Source organism: Suncus etruscus, chromosome 6 (assembly GCF_024139225.1).
Source record: "Suncus etruscus isolate mSunEtr1 chromosome 6, mSunEtr1.pri.cur, whole genome shotgun sequence".
In the NCBI taxonomy this organism is placed as follows: domain Eukaryota; kingdom Metazoa; phylum Chordata; class Mammalia; order Eulipotyphla; family Soricidae; genus Suncus; species Suncus etruscus.
Genome location: NC_064853.1, coordinates 21541498 through 21565908, shown reverse-complemented (window position 1 = coordinate 21565908; position 24411 = coordinate 21541498). Strand labels below are relative to the sequence as shown.

General features: G+C 42.2%; 1 protein-coding gene across 1 annotated transcript in view; it reads right to left on the bottom strand.

Moving 5' to 3' along the window:
- DAB1 (DAB adaptor protein 1) overlaps positions 1 to 24411 on the bottom strand; it is a 406846-nt gene that overhangs the window by 59531 nt on the left and 322904 nt on the right. The window contains exons 5-9 of the mRNA XM_049774584.1: positions 11124 to 11255; positions 10401 to 10520; positions 9904 to 9942; positions 8474 to 8539; positions 158 to 217 (exon numbers count right to left, since the gene is read on the bottom strand). Of these exons, the coding sequence (XP_049630541.1) occupies positions 158 to 217; positions 8474 to 8539; positions 9904 to 9942; positions 10401 to 10520; positions 11124 to 11255 (417 nt within the window). The remainder of the gene's footprint in view (positions 1 to 157; positions 218 to 8473; positions 8540 to 9903; positions 9943 to 10400; positions 10521 to 11123; positions 11256 to 24411) is intronic.

Below are 24411 nucleotides of genomic sequence, written 5' to 3'. Positions count from 1 at the left end.
TCTGATCCTCACCAGCCTTCACCCACACCTCTTTTGCCTCCCCCTTCCCCAGAGCAAAACAACCCCTCCAGACTCTCTGATGCTGACACTGGGCCAGAAGAACCCTATTTTCTTGGTTGCAGCTGGATCTCTGAGGGTAGAGAAGACTGATACTTACACTTACAGGTTGATTTTTTGGCACGTCATAAACACCTTCCTTCTTTTGGCTGGTGGGGACCTGTGAGGGAAGCAGAGTGAACATCATCATCACAGGCTCACTGTTTCTCTAGCTTCAGAGTCTACCTCTATCATGCAGACATTCATTTTGACTCCCAGCTAGTAAGATGTGGGTGAGAACTGGGGGAGTGGCAGTCTGCTGAGGAGTCTTTGGGGGTCTACAAGAACAGGGAAATATTCATCCCATGAGGAAGAGGGGAGAAGGAAGAAGAAGAGGAGGGATCTATGAGCAGACATGGGGTCTCCAAGCACACAAAGGCAGAGACAGGAAACTGCAGATTCCTCAGAGCTGAGGAGCTGAAAAAAATGACCAGAAGGAAGGCAGGGGGATGCTCTGCTCTGAATTGCCCAAGTGCTTAAAGATATTTTGTGGGACAAAACTTGGACATGTTAGTGGATCTTGTCCTGATGGTAGGATTTACAATACAATATTCCATACAATACAATATCCCAATATTATATTCCTGAAATTCAGCTATGACTATGTAAATATTTGTGCCTTAAGTTTTCATTCAAACAATTAATTCTTGAAGCTAAAAAATACTTGTAGGCTAAGCTGACACTAGTCAATGTCTAGACTGAGACAGAAGCTCTGTAAAACTGAGCAAGTGGAAAAGTTCTGAAACAGGAACTATGTGCTGAAATCAAGTGCAAGTCAACTCTTTTGGACCAAGGGTTATTGTCAAGAAACCAGTTCAGAATATCACTCTTAGTTTAAGTTTTAATTTATCTCATTTTTTATTTGGTATGGTGGTCTGAGACTCTGTTCCTGGCTTGATGTTTAGAGATCACTCCTAGTGGTATTGTTTGAATATGCAGTGCTGAGGTCAAACTTGGGTGCCCTCAGGTGAAGCAGCTACTTCAGTTTTTAAGCCTGTTCCCTGGACCTAATTTCTCTCATTTCTAAAAATTATCATTACGTTCTTTCTCCTCTTCTCTAATGTACTTCAAGGTCTTAACACATATATTATTTCACTGGACCCCAAGAAGGGGCCCAAACATATGTTTTTAGGCTCCAGACATATCTTTTAGGCTCTAAACATATATTTAGGAAAGAACTAAGCTCAAGTTATTTAGGCTTTGCCATTTCAACTCTGTTTGCCTTAGAAAGTCCTCCAATCTTAGAAATTCCACCTCACATTCTTCACTTTAAGTCATAGAAAGCCAAGTGAAGAGACATAGAGACCTTAATCAAAGTTTATAAGTAGAACTGAAGGAATAGGAAAGCAGGTAGGATTCTTGGACAAAGCTGGGCTATATCCCCAGAACTCTGTATGTCCCTGGGCCTGCCAAGAATGATCCCGTAGGCTGGAGTCAGAGTATAGTGGGTAGAAAGAATGCTTGCTTTGTATGGGGCCAAACTGAATACCCAGCATCTCGTAGGTTCCCTGAGCACTTGCAGGCGTAATTCCTGAGTGCAGAGCCAACAGTAATCTCTAATCATCATCAAATGTGGCCCCCAAACAAAAACAAAAGCAAAAAAAAAAAAGATCTCTAAGCACAGTCTGGAGTAAGTCCTTTGTGCAGTTGGGTATGGTTCAAGCTGCCTCCATCCTTACATAGTGATAGTACAAAGGCAGTGTGTTTTGCCTTGCATGCAGCTGATCCGGCTTCAATCTCCAGCATCCCATATGGGACCTAGAGCACAACCAGGAATAATTCCTGAGACAGAATCAGCAATAACCCCTGAGCACCGCCAGGTATGGCCCCAAGACCAAACTAAAACAAAACCAAACAAAACACCACACCTGAATTTCTCTGCATGTCTGATTCAAAAGGAATCTTAAATTTTATATGCTTACTTTGTAGTGATCAAAAAAGCCCATTTTTCTGGCTACCCAGAACATGACTCTAGTTACTAATAGTTGGAACAAATGAGGATAGAACTCTTCTCTAAACATCTGTATTTTGACATGCATACCTGTTACATTCTAGGAATAAGCCTATGGGTGAGGACAACTGCCCCATGTGGCTAAGGAAGAAGAGGAAATCCCCATAGTTAGGGAGCCAGGGAGCCCTGGCAGTTCCTCTTTCAGCCACTTAGGCCCATGCTGGTGTCTTAGTCCTGCTTTCACTGATGTTTCTGGGGCTTCTTTGCTTGGGGCATTATATTTGGCTTTTGCAGGAGAGCACTCCCAGGTTTGCAGAAAGCAATGTACTGTGTGAGCTTGGCTCTACAGAAAAAGGCTGGCCCCAGAAGCTCTCCAAAACCTCAACTTGCAGCTAGTTGGGGGAGGAGGGAAGTGGGGAAATTTCTAAACTCCTGATAACTGGTCCCCCTTTAAAAGGAGCCTTGTAAGAATGTCCACAGAGTCCTGGTTAATGAAGACCGATAAATTACAGGGCTTCACTTCTCTTTTCACTAGCTTACTCCTTCCAGAGCAAAACAAGCAGCATTGCTGTTCCTCCTAATTCACTGTTCACTCTGGCCACTTAGCAAGTTGAAGCGCAGCTGACTCTCAATTATCCCTGCAAATGGAGCTGAGGCAGTGGGATGGATAATCCTCAACTGTGCATAATTGAAAGAGCTTTTCCTGGGCTCTCCCGGGGGTGAGAGCAGTCTGCCAGTTTGTCCTTCAAGAGTGATCTCAGCTAGGACATCCTTTAAGGAGCTTTGCTTGGCCCTTTAGACCCACCTGGAGTCTTCTTTACTACTACAAAAGGCCAGGCTCTGCTGCATCCTTTTATCAGAAAGTAAATGTTGCCAAAAACTGGTATTATGTCAGGCACTGGACCCTACCTGGGACCCTGATGGTGAGTGGAATGGATAAAGTCCCTGGTTTATAATGAGAGCTCCTTGCCTTGCTGGGAGAGATGGAAAAGGTATATGGGTTACTAAAACAGTGTAAAAACAAAACAAAACACTCTTGCTCAGGTGGAAATTGTTAGAACTCAGTACAGCTGCCTAATTACATCTCTGTCTCTCACCTTCCTGCAAGTTTCCTCATCTGTTAATACACCAACCATCAGACATTCATTGTGTGTGGGGGCAGAAAACCAGCTCAAGTATGGGGACAGAGCAAGCACACAGCAGGTAAGGCATTTGCCTTGCACACGCCGACCTGGGTTCTATATCCCATATGGTCCTCTGAGCCTGCCAGGAGGAATTTCGGAGCACAGAGCCAGTAGTAACTGTTGGTGTGGTCCCAAAACAAACAAACAAAAAGAACAAATAAATACCAGGCCCAAGAAACTCAATTCTGCTTCTCTTGCCTGCCTTCTCTTACATCCCGTCTATAGAGCATCTCAGAGATGCTCAGTAGAGAAAAATTATTCTATGGTAAATCCAAGTGAGAGGAATGGTCCCCAATCCTGGTTTGGCCCTCACTGTGGAAACTTAGAAGTCACCTTGCTCTTTGAACCTCAGTTTTCCCCATTTGGTCGCAATCAATATCCAAGGAGCGATTATAAATTCTTCGAAGGAAACTGTGCTGCCTTCTCTATCACATCCCTGTGTGCTGCTTACACAGATTCCAGACACACTGTCCTATGAAATGAAGTCTTAGTACCTTGAGTGCCCCCAGGATATTTCAACGGGGTCATGGATGAAAATATTTTAAAGTAAGTCGGGGAGCCAGACAAGATTAGGGTCCAAATGGTAAAAGATGGGAGTGGTACAGGAAGGAAAGTAGATTGGAAAAAAACATGGTCAGTAAATTGATAGATGTGAAAGCTTCTTAAAACCATTTGGCATTCTGGGCATGAAGGCCTTTGCAACATTTGAGCCTCCTGTGCAGAGACAGTTTAAAAATTGTGTAACACACAATGAGGGGCATCACTGTGCAATTACAAAAGTGGGTACATTTTGAGTGAGTCAAATGATTTTTGAATGAGTGAGCCTAGGGAAGGCCCACTTGGGAAGCTGAGAACTGACTTGGTAGGAAACTACTCATAGCCCTAAAGAGCATCCCCCTGTAAAGTTCTAGAGGCCTGGTCTTGGAAATAGCACTTCAGAGAGAGAAGCCTCCTTTCTTTGGTTAAAATGAGAGATTCTGGAGCAATTCCTGACAGCTTACCCCATTATAGGAAGGATCAAAAAGAAAGTGCAGAGAGACAGTACAGAGGGTGAGGTGCTCATCTTGTATGCAGCAGGCTTAGTACCACCTCTAGTCCCTAGAGCAAGGCCAGGACTGGCCAGGATTTGGCCCAATCTCCCATCCTACAGAACAAAAATTTTAAAAGCTTTTTTTTTCTTGAGACCGGAGAGAGAGCATAGAGGTAGGGCGTTTGTCTTACACGCAGCTGATCCAGGACAGACAGTGGTCCGGCATCCCATAATGTCCACCATGCCTGCCAGGAGCAATTTCTGAGTGCACAGCCAAGAGTAAACTGAGTGGCACCAGGTGTGACCCAAAAACAAACAAAAAAAAAGCTTTTTTTTCTTGGATGCTTGTGCTCTGAGGCTCTGTGTTGTTTTAAAAAGGTGACAGGAGGCCTGGAGAGATAGCATGGATATAGGGTGTTTGCCTTGCATACAGAAGGATGGTGGTTCAAATCCTGGCATCCCATGTGGTCCCCAGAGTCTGCCAGGAGCAGTTTCTCAGTGTAGAGCCAGGAGTGGCCCCTGGGCATTGCTGGGTGTGACCCCCCTCAAAAATAAATAAAAAATAAATAAAAAGATCACAGGAAAGTTTTTTTTCTTTTTTTTTTGGGGGGGGGGTGAGTACACCTGGTAGCACTCAGTGGTTATTCCTAGCTCTATGCTCAGAAATTACTTCTGGCAGGTTTGGGGATCATATGGAATGCTGTCAATCAAACCAGGGTCAGTCCTAGGTAGACCGTGTGCAAGGCAAAAAACCCTACCACTGTGATATTGCTCCAGTCCAGGAAACTTTTATTCTGAGCCATGTAGAGAGAACAAATATCCTGTTATCAGCTTAGTTTTGAAAATGAGATGACTTATTCTCAAGAAGATGGAGCTGATTTCCTCAAGATTCTGCTTTAGGCCTACATTATGAGTCATAAATCCAGCTGAGGTGGTGGCTCACTCTTCCATTTCACTTTATACCTTATGATCAGAACTCCCAAGTAGCATCTGTGTGGACATCAGGAAGGAATGGAAGCCCAAAGGACCCAGGACAAACAAGCACCAAGTGCTGTCCTTGTCACTTGATCTGTCCTCTCTTATACAAGCAATTATTGGTTGTCTGATGTCATAGGCCAGGAGAGCAAAAATAAAAAAAAATTACACACTTCAAGTATAAGTTCCACAGTGAACTGAGTTCATTTCAGACAAAATGGGGACTGGATCATTCAAATCCTGGATGAGCCCTTCGCCCCAAAATGGGGACTGGATCAAATTGGAAACTACCCTGGACAACTATCAGGTATTGCATATAAAACGTCACTACGTTGTAGAGATGGGATTGGGTTAAGGCACTTGCCTTTTATGGAAAGGTCTGATTCAATCCCATGTACCACATATGGTCCTTGCACCCCTCCAAAGATAAGCCCAGAGGAAGTTCATGAATAAGCCTAGTAAACCAGGAGAAAACCTTGGCAATGCTGGATGTGGTCAAAAATCAAATAAAAAATGAGAAAGCATCATAGTCTGTCTACTCAGAAACATAGGCAACTGAGCTCTGGTAGACCCTTAAATTTAAAAAAAAAAAAGTAAGAAAGAAAAGGAGGAAAATAAAATAAAAGGAGAGAAAAGAAAAGAAGAGAAAAGAAAAGAAAAGAAAGGAAAGGAAAAGAAAGGAAAAGAAAAGAAAAGAAAAGAAAGAAAAAAAGAGATAAAAATGAAGTCGAATTTGGTCCCTAATAGTAGTTCATAAAACCCAGCCTTATCTTTAGACCCACAAGAGCTTATCTCTTGTTAAGCAAATTGAAGCTCAGCTGACTGCCAATCAGTTGAAAAGAAAAAGGACCAAAGGCCTTTTCAACAGAGGGCAATAAAATATTCATTCCCTTAAAGGGTATCTTCCTGTTAAGGGGGGAACTGATGGGCAGATCCTGAGGCCAGGACTGTTAAGACAAGTGTGATTTTTAGATAGGAACATACACAGAATCTAATTGTGGAACTCAGACTCTGGCAATTCCAAGCTGTAGAAAAAGGCCCAGAATTTAGAGTTCAGGGAGAACTTGAGCAAGCACTGTGACCTCAGCTAGATACCTTTTCTCCAAGGAAACTCACTTTGGGGATATTGTTTCAAGCAGAGAGGGGTTGTGAGATTGCCACCCAGGAACACACACCCTGTCCCAGCCCACACCATTCACAAAGCTAGCCACAAGCAGCATTTGCTACATGTTCTTAAGGCCTGGAGGAAGACTCAACAGACTGAGAGCAGCTTTCTATGCAGGAGGCCTATGTTTGATGGATACCTGGCACCACATGATCCTATGTGCACCCAAAACATAGAGCAGAAAAGAGACCATAAACACCCCTGGACAAGGTAGACACACACACACACACACACACACACACACCATTCTAAAAACTACACATAAAGAGATATGTCATTCTGTAAAGCAAGCCATCCACCTCTCTATAAGCTTATGAGAGCAAAAACCTGGTCTGAGACATTTATTTCCAGTGTGACTGATTCATTGAGACCTAGAAAAGCAAAAAGGAGGTTCAGTGGGTCTTCAGGAGCTGAACACTCACCCTGTGACTGGGCTGGTGACTCCTCTTCAGAGTCTCCCAGAGTGTGTTTCATTACACAAGCACACACCCCACAACAGGGTAGGCAGGGAAGGATGGTTCATTCCACTCTTTGGCAGGAAGACTGCCCTGTACTCTCCACCAAGATTCTGCTACTCAAAGGGCACAAAGCACAGGGCCAGAACTACAAGCCAAGACTCACTCATTTCCGTCAACACTCCAGGAGACTTCACAACAGCTCTCCACAGGCCATGCTCGGAACTCTAACTATACTGCACAGGCTAATTAAATCATCTCCTATACGGAAGAAACTCATAATATCTACCGAGGATCTATTAGTTCTCTAGTGCACAACTATGGATTCTTAGACCTCCAAGTCCTACCACCACAAAACTGACTGACTTTCATCATATTAATAATTATTTATTATTCTTACTCTGTGGGCACCATACCCGGCAGTGTTCAGGGGCTACCTATCTATACATGCAAGACTAGGACCTTACACCTGACCTATCTCTCCAGCTGCAAAGTTGACTTTAAGATGGGACACATGGGTAAGTTTTTCATGTAAAGACAGAAAACTTTACAAGAACGATCTGAAACAAACAACAACAGCAAAAAAACTGACCCAGAATTTCAATCCAGATAGACGGAGTGAAAGGAGAAAGCTTATATGATTATTTTCAGGGTTGTTTTAAACTCAAGTATTAGGAATTAATGCTATACTTAGGTCATTTAGAATTCTGGCTGTTTGATGGAAATGGTATGCATGTTTTGCTTTGTTGCACAAGAAATGCATGCCCAAGGCAGAATAACAGACCACACAATTCAGTAAATTAAGAAAATTGAAGTCACTTATTAAGTATATAACATTTTTCCTTCTTTCATAATGTTTATGTTTCAAATGAGGACTAAAATTCTAATTAATGAGAAAGTGGAAGGCGTCGTATTTGTTTGATGTGTTGCTGGGCTGTAATTACTCAAACTCTTTGAAGGGGAAGAGGAGTTTTGCATTCACACACCACTGGGTTTGAGCTTGGTTCTCTAAGCACTTGTACTGCATAAAGTGGCAACTTAGCTTCTGAGTCTCAGTTTTCCTTGGTAAGAGTTGAATAAAAATAGCACTTATGAGCACATTGGAGAAAAAATTATGTTCAGAACTTCTGGAAGAAGCAGACATTGAAAGATATTAATTTACTTTCCTTTGCAAAGCCGAAGTGTCTCAAGCTATCTTTGTTTCTCATTCATTTAATATTTTTCAGGCTGTTTTGACAACATCCTTCTTGAATTTGGATTCACTTTTTATAAATTTGCCTGGCACATTCTTATCATACATAAAAAATTCTAACATAACTTTTGGAACTCCAAAGTAATTAACTAGTAGAGTTGAATTCCAAGTCAAAAGAAAGGAGTTAAAATTAATTAAACATGAAAGCAATGTCCCCAGTTAGTCACCAGACATTTGACACTACAGCATGAGGACTTGTGGCCAATAGCAAGGAGAAGAGGTACCCCTGCTCCCAGATATATTTGCATAAGCCAGGCCACATTGGTTGTGTGTGTAGGGGAAAGTAAGGACAGATCCCCCAGTTTTCGGGGTTTCCACACACCCCAGGCAGTAGAATAATGGGGAGAAAAGGGAACAGATTATACCTGATAAATGTTTTCTTCTGTTTCAGGATCACGGATGGGCTCATGTCCAGCCTCAAACACAATGTACTATTAACAGGAGCAGCCAGAGAAGCAAGGTCAGAGGAGAAAAAAGAAAGAGGGGAAAAAAAGCATTTGGAATTCAAGATATACATCACAGTGAGCATTAAAGAAACAGGTGCAGAGAAAACCCCTTCAAGAAACTGAAATGATAGATACCAAACTTCTTACATCTCTCGCCTGTTTAAGGAAAAGTGATAACACTGCATGGAACCCTCACAGATCTCTCCTGAGCCTCATCTTTTAATTCCTGGCATTTCGTTCCAAGTTCTGGCACTGCTAAGAGCAAATGCCAGAAACCACAATCTCTGAAACTTTACTCATTGGAGGTCGCCTCCAATGCTTTTCAGGTTGAGGGTCCTGAGCCAACTCTGCAGTACTCAGAACTGCCAGACACTCTCACCCGACTAATGCTGTCTTTTCTCTATTTTTGAGACTGAAAATTAATCTCCACTTGTATGTTTTAGAACATCAAGGATAGAGTTGTTCAACCAGGAGAATGATGTCCATTCTCTGCAGCCAGGGATTCTGCTCATTTTACCAGCAGATCCTAGCCCTTGGCATTCTGAATCATGGGCAAGCTGCAGAGATACTACACTCTTCACTAGCATGATATTAGCTTGTAAAATGCATCTGTCAAAGTGGTACCAGTTTTCTGCATAGGATAAACAGACACATTTATAAACAATGTCTATAGGTTTGTGTTTGAGTGTGTTGTATTTTCTTGGCTGTATGTGTATGAAGAAAAGGCTTCCTGTCTCCCTTTTACTGCATCAAAAAGTACATACCTGAACCTACGAGACAGCACCCCTAGGCTGTTGCCTTGCAGAGTTCAGAGAATGCTGGAAATCTTGGGACCAGCAGGTATGGCGATGAGAATTTTCCTTCTCTCCTCCCACAGCCCCTCTGGCCTAAGTCAGGTAATCACAGGAACAGCCTGGCCCATTAGGTACAGAGAAACCTGTCTTTATAATTGCTCTAAAACTTACAAACTGCCCTTTGGGTATACATTCAAAAGTGGCCAAAAGGTCACTCTCCCTCTTTGATTCTAGTCAGAGAATCCACCTCATTATTCAGTCACTCTAATGAGCTCAGAATATTCAAGAGAGTCTTGAATACATTCAGGCCTGGGATCAAACTTATACAACATGTGGAGAGGGGCTGCTGCAGGGACTAGATGGGAGAAGTGCAGCTCCAACTCCCTGCTGAAGATGCCAAACTTCTATTCAATTGCATGAAGATTATTCCAGCAGGGGGTGGAAGCCCTTCCTCTCTGCTTCTGGGTACCCTCAAACCTCCAGTCAGCAGGACTTTCTACACAAAGGCTATATAAAAAAGAACCTCAGTGCTCCTGAGCCAATTTCAGAAATTACCTGGTATACGGGATCTTCAACATCCTCTTCCAGAATTGTCTACAGCAGAGTAAGGGTGAAGCGCAGAGAATATAAAGGAAGAGACGTGAGGCAGTATTCAGGAGTTATAGGACAGTAAAGAAACTGGTTCTGCATAAGACAGACTAGTGGATTATGAAGACAGAAAACACATTGGGGGTTGGGGGACCAATACCCTTGTAGCCACCGCTCTCCCCCCATCCCACAGTCAACAATAGTCAATGCAATCATTTCTTTATTTTTTTTCCTACTCAAAATCATCCCCAGGATTCAAGAGTTTGATTTCTTTGATGAGTCTAGTATTGGGATCGCTTCTAATGCTTTAGTTCTCCATGCCTGTAATTTACACAGGAACCTTGCATTTTTTGTTTATTTCTACTTGGCAGCAAGAGGAAAGCTCCTACTGTCAGTTTTTCACATCTGTTCATTTTCAGTCCCCTGACTTCAGGTATGGTGGGGAGAAAAATTCACAGGTATACCTGATACACAGCTTGTTCACACTGCTTATCCTTTTGTGCCTTTTTTTCTAATTCCTCTCTTTGCTTCAGCTCGTATATAAGTTGAAAGAGGTCTCTCAAGTCCAGAATAACAGGTTCAGCCTGGAGCAGACAAGGCACGATACGCATTAATCAGAGGACAGGTCTGGGCCTCCCTGAGTGGTGTTTGGTTTGGCCCTTCCTTTTTCAATTAAACTGAAAGCATTCCATTTTTAATTAATTCCACCTTGTTTATATTGGTTTAGCAAATTGCATTTGGGCTAAAGTTCGTTTCTTCAACTAATTATATTTGCAAATTCATAATAATCATAAGCATAAAAGACATTGCTTTTATTTATTAGTAATTTCGAATACAATACAATTAGGGTAGGTCTGTTGCAATAGAGCTATTTGTTTTCTCTTATTTTCTTTTAAAATGAGGCTACACACACGAGGAAACCTATTTGTACACCGTGCCTCTATCCAGCTTAATCAGAAAGGAAAATAATTAGCCCTTGCAAAATATCCATTAGAAACCACAACAGCCGGCTTGAGCATGGACTTCTTCCTTCTCTTTATTCAAAGCTGTTTAGCTTTCCTAGAAGGAAGCCTGAGCAGGAGAATCACTGGGTTCCTACAGCAGAGGAAGCTAGCAAGTCACACCTAGCAAGTCATTGTGCTTTCCTCCCATGGCTTTAGAAGCCTTTCTGATAGGGGATTACTCACCGCCTGGGCTGTTTTGATGGCCACAAATCTGTGATTTCCTTCCTTTCCACAAACGTAGCCAAAGGCCCGGTGATCTGTGATGTCCTTCGCGATGTAGGAGATTTCATGAACAGCATGATGGTGCTGGAGGGCCTGTCGAGACAAAACAAGAGCATATTCCAGGGGACTCTCCCTTCAAGCTGTTGATCAATAAGTGACAGTGTTCCAGCAATGTGTGAATAGGCCTGAAGGGCTTTGGACAGGCTGTATGGTCCAGATGGAAGGAGAAGAGAGTCTTGCATGCTCCTGAGGAGCAGAGGCATTCCTCCCAGGTCATCAGGGTGGAAAGGAAAGAGAAATAAGACTCTACATCAGCAGTGCTGGGATTTCTGTAGCTTGCCAGAGATCTTAGTGCAATTTGGAGCTTTAAGACCTGTGCTTACCACACTGTCCCATCTTGGTTCTGGCTGAAGATTTTAGCACACTCTGTACCCAGGATGCTGGCTTGCTTCAGTAAAATATCCCTGCCCACCCTAGGCTCCTTCACACTTGGAGAACCACAGATTTTCAGGGTGATGATTTTCCAAAAGATGGTGATAAGAAGCCCTAAGGTAGGAATGTCACTCTCATTGGCCCAAAGCCCTTCTCTCAGATTTTTGAAGGGTTGTTTCCTCTGTCTGCAAGTGCTTTGGAGTAATTAATTAATTTTGGTTTGGAATCACACCAGCAGTGCTCAGGGATCACTCCTAGTAGAGCTTGGAGAAACATATGTGGGACTCCAAGGACCAAACCTGTGTTAGCCAAGAGCCTTGCAGACTGTACCATTTCTCCCATGCCTGCAATGGCTTTAATTACTTTCCTAAAACCTATTCTTCATGCAAAGGCCATTGGAATAACAGATTCCTTCCCTGAAGTCTACCCCCAAACTACAAGTGCTTTTTACTCCCTGTAGATATAATTTCTCCCCATATTTTCATTAAGACCTTAATTTCTACCAACATTGAAATGCTTGTGCTGACAACTTTCCTAACTATCTGAACACTGGCTTTCCTATGGGTTCTTTCTTTGCTCTCTAGAGAGCCCATTCTTGGTCTGTCATCGCAGGCAATCTCTATTTCTCCATCTCTGCTACCCTAACAACTGCTCTGAAACTGGCCGATAGTCATTGACTACAATGCAATTGAGTTTATTGATCATGAATATAAAACTCCTTGAAATCAATGCCAGTCTATGTGGCTTTGACCAGAGTCCAAAACTTAGGTGGCCTATGTCCCCATTTTCAGCAAAAAAAAAAAAAAAAAAAAAAAAAGGAAAGAAAGTGTCTCTCTGGAAATCTACCTTTTTTAAACAGCCCAACAGAAAATAATACCTAAGGCTACATCTACACATTTTTACTTCTCTTTCTAGCTCCCTCCTAGAAGAGGATTGCCCACTTTGGGAAAGAATAGAGCCTCTAACTAAATAATAGTCACCTTTTTGTTATGCAGTGGTGAGATTCGGGGTCACTGTCTTGTATTAAACTTACTAAAAACAACTCACATAAAGCAGTCATCTATAAAGGATTAATAATATTTGTAGGCATTATCAATTGGGGTTAAATTTCTATAAAGGATGTGTTTTTTATGCTGGGTATGAACAGGCTTGATTTATAGCCCATGTGAAGGCACTCATCATCTCTCCCTGGACTTCTGTTTATTCTTCCATCAAACAAAATGTCTACACTAGATCCATGACTGCCAGCCAGAACCCAGAGGTAGCTACTGGGGTCATTAAAGGCAATAAAAGAGAGCCTAAGATTAAGTTTATAGATATTCCACATAAGATAAGTTATGAGAAATAGAACATCTTGATTCACACAAAGGAAGACACAAAAGAGTAATCCAGTTTGTTATATTCCCAGAAATCTCTAAGTAGAAGTTCTTATTAGCAGGTAGTTCCAGATTCAGAGAGCACAAATAGGAAAGGGAACCATTATAAATGCATTTTGAGAGGTAGTGGATAAGATCTTCCCTGTTACTGAATCTATGGAGAGAGGAAAAGATAGTAGCACTGAGACACTTGTTTATGATAATATAGGTTAACCCTGGAATGGATGTTCTCTATGGTTTTGTTATATATTCTTTTTCCTTTAGCCATTAGAGCTCAAGCCACACACAATTCACTTAGAACAGTAGCTTTTGCCTTTCCTGATGTACACATTATTAGTTTTTCACTCCTGATTCTCCCTAAGGTCCTTTCTTGTTAGATTACACCTAAAACAAAGATCATCCCTGGTTCCTTTGTATGTTTGTTTACAATTTGGATTTATCCCAAAACAGAGGTGTCTTGTAAATTTGGGTAGGACTGGCTCAGGATAGCCTGAGCTATCTGTCCTAACTGCCATAGCCAGAGGTGGTCTCTGTATTCAATAAAAAGGGCAATTCCAGCAGGCAGCTGGTAGAGATAGAGGGTAGAAGAATGCCAGACTATACATATTAACCCTCAGCCTGGTTTGGATTATTTTACCTGCGACCTTGCTTCAGACTCATTCCGCTGGGGTTGGAGATATGGTGTGTGAGGTTATTTTATACCTTCTCAAGATTTGATGACGAATATGCCTCTAAAAGAAAATGCTGCCTCAACATACCTCTCCAGAGTCTGAATGTTGACTATCGAGCTCACTGATCTGGTACCATGCTCCGTCCTGGTGTCCCCAACCTAGAGGACCTCAAGCATAGACAGTTGTGCCCGTCATCCCAATCCCTCACTGCTTCTAAGATGTTGATAGAATTTGAATAGATTGTGACACAAATAAAGTTAGTGAAGAATTAAGTGTCTGTTAGAAAAAGAATCAGGATCCATTTATTCTCATTTTATTAAGAGGGCACATTTAGCTTGCAGAGGGGAAACTACTCAAGAAGCGGTAGCTTTTTCATGATGATAATGATTAAAATTGATGAGATTTATATTCACACAACATGGGGGTATCGATTTATAGGCTTTTGTGAGTCCAAATGACACACAGCTTGGGGAGAGTGGAAGACAAAGATGTCCTCGCTGTGCCTTCCTGAAAGGATTTCTCTCTCGGTGTTACGTGAGGAGTGTTAGCCACGTCTCCTATTAAATCCAAGTTTGACGATGGAGCTTTATTGATTGCCACATGGAGTACTGCTCGAAAATTAAACTGCAATTAGAAGTCTTCCTGGTGGAATTAGATTTGGAGATGACGGTGCAATGGTAAAATATCACCTACTAGGCAAGACAGCAGATGGAGACATTTTAATTTATCTGGGAATCCTCATTAAGTCTTTTAAAATCAAAACATTTTTAATGCCTGATGATTCCTAATACTGCCTCGCTAAGTGTAGCCATGTACGTGCGCAAAGTGCTTAAGGATACTTATAGCGTTATCTTTTCCCATAGTTAATTTGATGGCATGTTAGGAAGGGATGCTCTGAAAATGACTCATTCATTTGGAAACGGGGAACTGGTGAGGGCCACGTCTCCACCTCCCCCTGCCTTAACCCATGTGCACATAATACAAACACTTGGAAATACAAAGAGATCAGAAACCTGCTAAGCTAGCTCTCATATTATCCTAATCATCAGACTAACTTAAAGGATCTTGCAAAGTGTTTTCATCGAGACTCAAAATTTCTCCAGGCCTTGAAGTAGATTTTGGGCAGCACAATTAAAATTTGGAGCCCAAGGAATCTCAAATTTATTGGGGATTTATAAGAATGATACTTGGTATTTATAAGAATGATATAGTTTTATTCTGAATATATTCTGAAAGGACAGATAGATGCTCAGAGAGAGTTATGACAGGACCAATATTTCGTAGTTAACCGAGGACTCATCCTCCCTTCTAGAGATAATAAGAAATTAAAATGAGAAAATACAGTTATAGGGAATCAAGGGGTGCTTTCATTGGTCTCCTGGTTCCCAATTTCAGTAACACCTGAATCCCCTGACATATGAGGAGGAGGAAGGCACAAGATGGGGAGCACTCAAAGTAGTGCAGGGCTGATCTGGATTCTGACAGGTCTCAATGATTGGAGAGAATCCTAAATCAAAGGCTTTTTACTCTCCAGAGTTAAGCCATCCTCAGAACTTGCTGTGCTATCGAGTACAAGGCCATGGAGATGAGGCCCTTGAGTAAGGCGTCAACTACTTCTCCAAGGTGCATTTTGGTAGGGACATTCTAGGACATCCCAAGTATTTCTGAGGATTGCTGGCAAGTGGGCAACAAAACCAGGTTCTGTCACCCACATTTACTCTGCAAAATGCTATTTCCATTGGTAAAACTGACTCTTCATATTAAATTACAGCAATACATTCAAACAGGTATTTGTATATCATTTTTGTTTGTTTATTTGTTTGGTGGGATCATACCAAATGATGCTCAGGGGTTACTCCTCACTCTGCACTCACCACCACTTCTGGTGGTGGTGCTCAGTGGAATGCAAGGGAGTGAACCTGGAGTGGCTGCATGCAAAAGAAGCACTTATCCACCATAAGATCACTCTGGCACCTCCTTTCTTTTCTTAAGTGAAGGGAATAGTTTCATTTAGAAACTACTACTAAAATTGGGTGGAGGAGGGGCAAGCTAAAGGAAAAAAAGGAAGGAAGGAAGGAAGGAAGGAAGGAAGGAAGGAAGGAAGGAAGGAAGGAAGGAAGGAAGGAAGGAAGGAAGAAGGGAGGAAGGGAGGAAGGGAGGGAGGAAGAAAGGGAGGAAGGGAGGGAGGGAGGGAAAGAATGAAGGAAGGAGGGAAGGAGAGAAGAAGGGAGGTGGGAGGGAAGGAAGGAAGAGAAAGAAAAGCAAGAGAGAAAGAAAGAAGAGCAAGAAGAAAGAGGCCAGAAAGAGAGAAAAGAGCTAGAAAGTGAGGTCAGAAAAAGAAAGAAGAGCTAGAGAGTGAGGCCAACCCCAGTTTGTGGCTCTCGCCTTGAGCCCCACAAGGGCTGATTCCTGAGCAGAGATCTAGGAGTACACCCTGAGAACTGCTGGATGTGACGCCAAATGAAAACAGTGATAATAAAGAAGAGAGCCAGGAAGAGAGCAGAGAAATAAAAAAGGAAAGGAGAGGCAGAGGAGAGTACAGAAAAACATAAACAAAAGGACAACTACACACCCAAGCAGGGGTGGAGATGAACAGAGTACACCTTGCTATCACTTCCTTTGAGTGAAGAGTGTTAAGTGGTGATTGAGGAATGGAAAAAGGAAGAAACAACCTGTCTGGTAGAGGAATATACTGTGCAAGGTAGTTGCTCAATAAATGCTCAATGATTGAATCAGGTTAATCCCTGCATTTCACATGGGATTATTTCTCTACACAGAGGGTTTCTTATCTGATCACCATTAAATCCCTTTCCCCCCTCAGCATTTCCATGAACCATTTCCCAATGTTTAAATGAAGTATCAAATTGTTTGGAGGGTTACCGTCTGACAGAATAAATTACAGAGAAGACTTAATTTGTAGTATGGTTCAATACAGCCAATTAAATACAGTATAGATTAGAGTGTCATCGGTTGTAGACTTTATCATGAGCTCCCTTTTAAGAATAAATTCTACCCCATTTAGCCTTCATATTATTATTGTGTGTGCACACGCATGCATGTATATGTACATAAGTCCGGGAGGAGTGTGCCTTCCAGAGGCGATACTATTCACAGGAAAAATACCCACTAGGATTCCACTGAGTTAACAAAACAAAACAAAACAAAAAAGCAGATAAGCAGATAGACATGGAATAAAAATAGACACATGAAAAAATGCACTACTTCACACTACAGACAATTACAGTAGTTAAAACTTCATAAGACAAAGGGAGGCCCAGGCTTATTATAAAGGCCTTTCTCTTTTCTAACATATTTTTGGATGTGCTTACTGGATCAGAGTGCCAATGAGGCTGGGTGGCAACCTCTGTACCAGCCTCCAGGCACCCCATCATCAAATGCTAAATGGAGTAGGTCAGACGAAACTGGAATCCTTTCTTGAGCTCCTGGTTTTCGTCCTTCTAGAATATTTGACTCAAAGACAGGACCAAATGCCCAACTATCACAGTATCTAGCTTAAGAGGTGATCTGGCACCAGGCCAAGGATTCCAAGAGCCAGAAAGGACAGAATTCCAGTCCATGCTGTCACTTTCCAATGTAAAGGCATGAGCACACCACCCCAATCTGGATTAAATGAATAACCCAAGCAAGCTCAAAAGGTTGTGGAAATATTGATTCACATCACAAGAATGAGAAAATCATGAATACCAAATTTTGACAGAAATTGACTGAAGTATGCAGAAGTAGTTTTTCCTGGTTCTCTCATATGAAAATGTGGAGAAATATTGAGTCTTCTGTGGTTCTGTGAAGGGTTTATGCATCAGCCTAGCAAGTGTTTAGGACCGAGCAGAACCTGTGGCAGAAGCTATAAAGGCTTGCTAGGATGTAATTTTGTTCTTTGTGACTGTGCTTTAGTGCAACTTTCTCAGAGTGTAGACTCCAAGAAAATAGCAGTCCATTGCAGATGTTCCAAAACTTATCTGACCTACTAGTCCCTGACCTTGAAGGCAAGGAGGGTGACTTGCAATGTGACAAATGACATCAAGAATAAAAAAAACACTGTAGGCTTCCCAATGCTCTTTGCACAAAGATTTCAATCCTAAAGGAACTTGGGTAATATTTTTATCCATCCCTTCAGACCTCTTACCAAGCAGCCCATTGCTTCCCACCTTGTGGTCCTATCACATTCAGAGTCTTCTTCATATCATCCCATCATAATTTGAACATGCTGCTCTACCTGCCTAGAAGGCTCCATTCCTTCTTGGACATTGGCCCTGTGATATTTTAAATCAAAGCAATTCTGACATTTCAGAAGAGACCTGGAGTCCAGGCTGCATTTTTTCATAGCTTTATGGGTTCATATTTCCTTGTGGAACACCTGTTCAGGTTTTCCCTAGGTCTCTGGATACACATACTGCAATGCAAACTCATCTCCAAGCAGCTATCTCTGTTTCCTACCCTTGCATCTTGCACATGAAGTACAGTCCCCTACCTACAGCAAGGCTTCAACACATACCTATTGTTGTGGCTCACAAGTGCATGTAACTTAAAGCTATCATTTATGATGTACAGTTCAATAACTGTAAAGTTCAATAAATGCTGCTACTTCATATCTTTAGATTTTTAAAACTTCTGAAAGTGATTTGGACAACCCAAAAAACTCCCCTCCCCTGCCCCTGGCAATTATATTGTATTCCTAGAAATCCAGAGTTCACTATAAAAACCAGCAATTGGGGCAAAAGATGTCAGCAGATCCTGACCTCATGGGCTTCATGGCTTCTTCCCTCTCTGTGACTATCCTGGGAGGCAGAGACTGTCCTTTCTATACTAGGCATTTCTTTAGTTCCCTTAAAAATAAAATTTGTTTGGTTTTGGTTTTGGCCAGCATCCAAAGTATCTGATAGCTTCTCCAAGGTCGGTACTCAATCCCAGTGGTGTACTGGGGGGAATCATACAGTGTGGGTGATCAAATCCAGAAATTCCACACACAAATGGGTTTCTGTATCTTGCACCATCTCCACAACCTGTTTATTCTTTTTAAAAAAAAAGATGACAATGGGGCCAGATAGACAGCATGGAGGTAAGGCATTTGCCTTGAATGCAGAAGGACGGTGCTTCGAATTCCCGGCATTCCATATGGTCCCCTGAGCCTGCCAGGAGCGATTTCTGAGCATGGAACTAGGAGTGACCCCTGAGCACTGCTGGGTATGACCCAAAAAACAAAAAACAAACAAACAAACAAAAAAGGTGACAAAGGGCCAGAGAGATACTACAACAGGTAGGGCTCTTGTTTTGCACATAGCTGACCTAAACTTAATCTATCCATGACTTCCCATAGAGTCCCCCAAATTGCTCAGAAGTGATTTAATGAGCCTAGAGCCAGAAGTAAGTCCTGAGCACTGCAGTATGTGGCCCAAATACTTCCCCCATACCCCACACTTTTTTTTTAATAACAAGACACCAACTCTCAAAAACAGCTTCTCTTTGGCAACTCTCAACATGTCAACATACAGTCTGAGAAAAGTGGTGCATGAGGTGTTGGCCTAAAACCAGAATGATGAACTAGTTAATGAGCTGAGCGCATCCCAGGCCTGGGCTCTGGGCTTCCATCTCTAACAGCAGAGTGGAGGCAGGTGTGCTGAATCAATTAGCAATCACACAAGTGACAGCAATGCAGGTTTCTGCTCAGAGAAATATGCTCTCTCATTCAGTTAGCATTAATTCCCCAAACCCTTCCTCTTCTGGATGAGACTTACTTAGCCTGGCCCTGAAAACACTGTAGAGTAAGACACATACATGAATTTTCATGAGAGGAAGGGAGAAAGGAGATACCTTACTCAACATGCAACTCTTATGAGTGTGTGAGTTGTGTAGAAGGTCTGTTTTTGCTCTATGTCAGAATTTATGGTTTGTATTGTCCCAGCCTCATTCTCATCTGTCAAGTCGGAAAGGTCCTGTCCTTGGGGGATGTGGAGAGTATCACTAAAAAGATCTAGCAGTTGATGGTGTAGACTGATGGTTAATTCTTAACACTTTTTTTTTCCAGGCAGAAACTGGGATGCCAACCCTGGCACCTCATTCCCAGGGCACCACCAGGAGGGACCCCCTGAGTACCTTCAGATAACGATACAAAGAACAAAAGAGGAGAGGAGAGGGAGAGAGGGAGAGGAGAGGGAGAGAGAGAGAAGAGAGAGAGGAAGAGAGGAGAGGAGGAGAGAGAGAAAAGAGAGGGAGAGAGAGGAGAGAGAGGAAGAGAGAGGTGAGGAGGAGAGAGAGAAAAGAAAGGGAGAGAGAGAGAGAGAGAGAGAGAGAAGAGAGAGAAAACAGGATTAGTACTGGGAAACCAGCTGCGAATGGACTCTAATTCTTAACACTTTGAATCTTTGTTTTGGGGAGTTTGGGATCTTACTTGGCTGGGCTCAAACTGCTCTAATTCAGTGTCTGGGTGTTCCTGGGAGCACGCTGAAGATCATATGGTAAAGGGCTAATCCTGAGACTCCCTCAGGAAAAGCATGGACTCAGCCCCTTGAGCTCTTGCTTCACATGACCCCTCTCTCCCACAACCTCCATTTTTACACACATACACTAGGGGTATTTTCCAGGTAATAAGTTCAAGAGTCCTATATATGAATGAGGAGTTCCCAGTGTTCATTCCCAGAAAAAAAATCCAGGGAGGAGAAATGTGTGGAGTCAGAGATCATGATAAAGTCTACACTAACTTCGAGGGACCCAGCTCCTGCGATCCATCATCCATGTGTGCAAACGCAAGCCTGAGTTCTTCACTTACACTAATTGATGAATTCCTTTTGCTGCTTTAAGGCTATCAAAGGTGATTTTTCTATTGCTTGCAACCAAGGGACCGGAACAATACAGCGAACCACCATCACTCCCCATCTTGGGAGAGTCAGGTGCCAAGAGTCATGACGTCCCAGGGAGAACAGGCTAACATAGACTCTCACTCTCTTATAGGCCAGCCTTTTGGTGAGGAATAATTAATGTTAGAATCGCAATTTTGAAATTGCCTTGGGTAATCTATTAGGGGATAAACAAATACATAAATACATTGTTCTGAGAAAGCCCAATTTACAGTGAAAGAAAAATGAGATACAAATAGAAAAGCTAAGAAATCACCCTATAATTTTACATAAATAAACATCAGCCAAACCTCTTTACTTCTAACAACAACATTTTCAAAAGTTTAAATACATACAGGAACAATTTATGCTGAAATGCTGAGAAAAAGAATTCCAAATGTTAACAAATTCTCCCTTCCCCCATCCCACACCCTTTCTCTGCAGAATATTTTCATTATTTAACAGAAAGGGTAATTTTCAGTGAGTGCCTGCTCTGTGGGAAGCATTTTACTAGGAACTCTCCATAAATCCTGATTTATTCTGCTCATCTGACAACTTTGCATACCATTTTCCCTACTTCCACAGTTGAGGTAATTGGGACACAGAGAGGCTGAGAATATTTCCCTAGCTTACACAGCTCATAAACCAGACACCTGGCTTCTGCAATGTTTGCTCAGTCCCAATGCAACCTTCAGATACTGGAGGCTAGTTTCGAATGGACTCAAACTGCCTGTCTTTTCATCCTCCTAAAATTCTTGTTTTTATTTCTGCTTTTTTCTGCATGAAGAATCCTAATAACCATTGTAGGTGTTTAGTAATGTAACCCATGATTTCAACATTTTAGTTTATGGTGTAAAATTATTCTAGCAAGTGGGTAAATGAGTGTGGATGAATGGAAATGAGACAGCATGTTTAACCACATGTCCCCGCAGAAACAGGTCATTCTATTTCATGGAAAATTACTTCTGTGTTATAACCAGTCTGAAATGAGCTTTAGCTGTGGTCACAATCAAGTCTTGTATTCTGGACAAAAACTTCATATGAAAGAAAGTGTCCAGTAGGCAGCTGGTGGCAGGAGCAATGGGGAATGGGGGAGGGAGGCTGGGATGCTAAGCACCAGGGTTTCACTGAAAATTAAGCTGGTTAGGATGTGGTGATGGCAAACTTGACATCTAAGGCTCAATACCCAGGTATTGAGTACTGAATTGGTATTGAATACTCAGGCAGACTCAGCAGTGGGTGGAATCTCTATTCTGTGCTTCTTTTATCCCCATGGAAAGCTTCCCTACTTAGAGTCCTTCAAAAATAAAACTTCAAACAAACTTCATTTGATTAAAAGAACCAGGTAAGACAATGCTATTAAAATTCCTAATATCTAGGGGCCAAAGAGATAGCACAGCGGTAAGGCATTTGCCGTGCATACAGCTGACCTAGGATGGCCCTGGTTCGATTCCTGGCATCCCATATGGACCCTCAGTCTGCCAGGGGCAATTTCTGAGTGCAGAGCCAAGAGGACCCCGAGTTCCACTGGGTGTGGCCCAGAAACCAATCAATCAATCAATCAATGCATCAATCAATCAATCAATAAAGTTTGGTGTTTTAAAATTCCTAGTATTCTGCCCGACACTTAATAACATGACAGCTTCTCTCTAGTTGCAAAGTTCTCTAAAGCCGTGTGCTCCAACCCTTTCACATCAGCAGATTAGAGTTTGAGAGTTCACGGACGGGCAGTTGAAAACTACAAATCTAAACGATGACTCAGGGAGACGAACTGAATGCTGCAGACCCTTTCCAAAATCATATGCTGAGCCTTAAAGCTTGAAGACTCCAGGATGTGGCCTTGTTTAGAAAAAGTATTTTTATAGATGTGATTCATCAAAGTTAGATCCAAGTAGAACAGGGCATGTACCAAAATCCAAACAGACCCACATCCACAGGAGAAGGTGCAAGTGGACATAGACATGCCATACAAAAACATACAACCATATTGTCGGGCACCTGCATTATTTCTAGATTCCAGCTGTTTTAAATAGTGCTATGCTGAACATAGGAGTACAGAGGACATATTTTTGCCTGTACAAAAGGGGGTACAAATGGCAGCCAAAGACTGCCAACGATTTCTATTAAACTGACAAAAACTAGAGGGAGGCTTGGAACCTTCCCCCTTAATCTTCAAAACTCAATCAAACCCTAGATCTTAGACATTTAGGCTCTACAACTGAAGAGACCACAGAGATCAAAAGTCCTCGCTCTTTATGCCACTCAGTTACAGAGCTGTGTCACAGCTGTGTTCCCAGTAAGGATGACAGTCGTTGCTTTGATTTTTTAGTGCCAAATTCCTTTTGGTTGAAAACTTCTCCAACAGTAGAGAAGATACAATAGCTAAACTTGAGTAATCTAGTCTCATTCTTGTCTCTCAAGAGTCCAGGATGCCAAACCTTGCAGAAATCAGGAAGGGGCTGGATACAAGCACAAACATTTGTTTTTGTTACCTGGTGCTTTCTATACTCTCAGTACCTGTTTGCCCAGAGAGACATTATCCTGTAAGTACTTCTCTTCCAGCATTAGCTAGCATGCACAGTTATGTTCTTTTGGCAGCCTTGCGTTTTCTTAGCAGATACTGATAACTCTGGTTAGCCAAAGGCTGTGGCCTTAATGGTTAAAAATGATGTTAGTACCACTCAGTAGCTCAAGATCACTGAGATTTCTGGCTAGAGTTGGACAAGTTTGTTCATTCTAGTGTCCCTACACTATTCTGCTGGTTTATTCTATTGTCCCCCACTCTCTGTGTGACCACATATTGGCCCTCTCTACCCAGAAAATAAACTACTGACTTTCTCATGCAGATACATGAATGGGTATCTGGACAGGAGACGGATGAGCTCAGTGTAGGTGACAGATCAGTGAAAATCCAAACGGCAAGTGCTTTAATCCTTGAGACAGAAAGAAACATTGGGGGGAATTACTTTCTGGATTATGGTCAGGAAGCAGAGTGAGGGGTGAAGAAAAGAGAACCCATGTTGTTGGGCACCTGCACTATTTCTAGATTCCAGCTGCTTTAAATAGTGCTGTGCTGAACATGGGAGTACAGAGGGCATTTTTTTTTGCCTGCGTAGAGCAAGTCAGGGGTAGAGGAAAATCGAAGACATTAGTGATGGTGACTGGTACACTGGTGAAGGATGGTGTATATTATATGACTTAAACCCAACAATGAACAAATTTGTAACAATGGAGCTTAAATAAAACAATTAAAATTTAAAAAAGAGAGAATCTATATTCAGAAATTCCACCCGACAGTCGCTCCCTAGGAGTTAGCAGCTTCTGCAATGGGTGGTATCCCAGTCCAGTGCTGTCCAGTGCTCAAACCCATGCCTCTGAGTGGGCAGACAGGCTCATTGCAGCTCTGGTAACCCCAGGAGTTACCCTGGCAATAAGGCCCTCCTCCTACTGCTATCCCAACCCAGAGAGTTTCAACTCTCCTTTTTCTGGTTTCAAGGTCTGCCTTTATAGCCTGCTCAGAGGGTAGAGCACATAAAGGCTCAAATCAGGACTCTAGGCTCCAGGCAAGCTAGATTGGTCTTGTGCCAGGAAACTTCAGGGGTCGGGTCTTTTTGTATTTAGGCCAAGGTTATTTCTTTCCATGTCCCTCATATTTTGGTGGGCCTATGCAAACAACAATTGCCACTCTAACACCATTTTTACTGTGCTCCTTTGACTCTAACCCTTAAAAAGAACCCATTTAAAATTTGAGGTTAACTTAAGCTAATATGCATGTATATGGAAATGTAAAAAAATACTATGCCTGTAATGTTTAAGGAGTTATGTAAGTTTTATGGCTTTAGATTGCCTTGTGTGCTGTTAAGAAATATTATAACATGTTACAATCTGGGGACTTGAGGGACAAAATAATTGTACATGG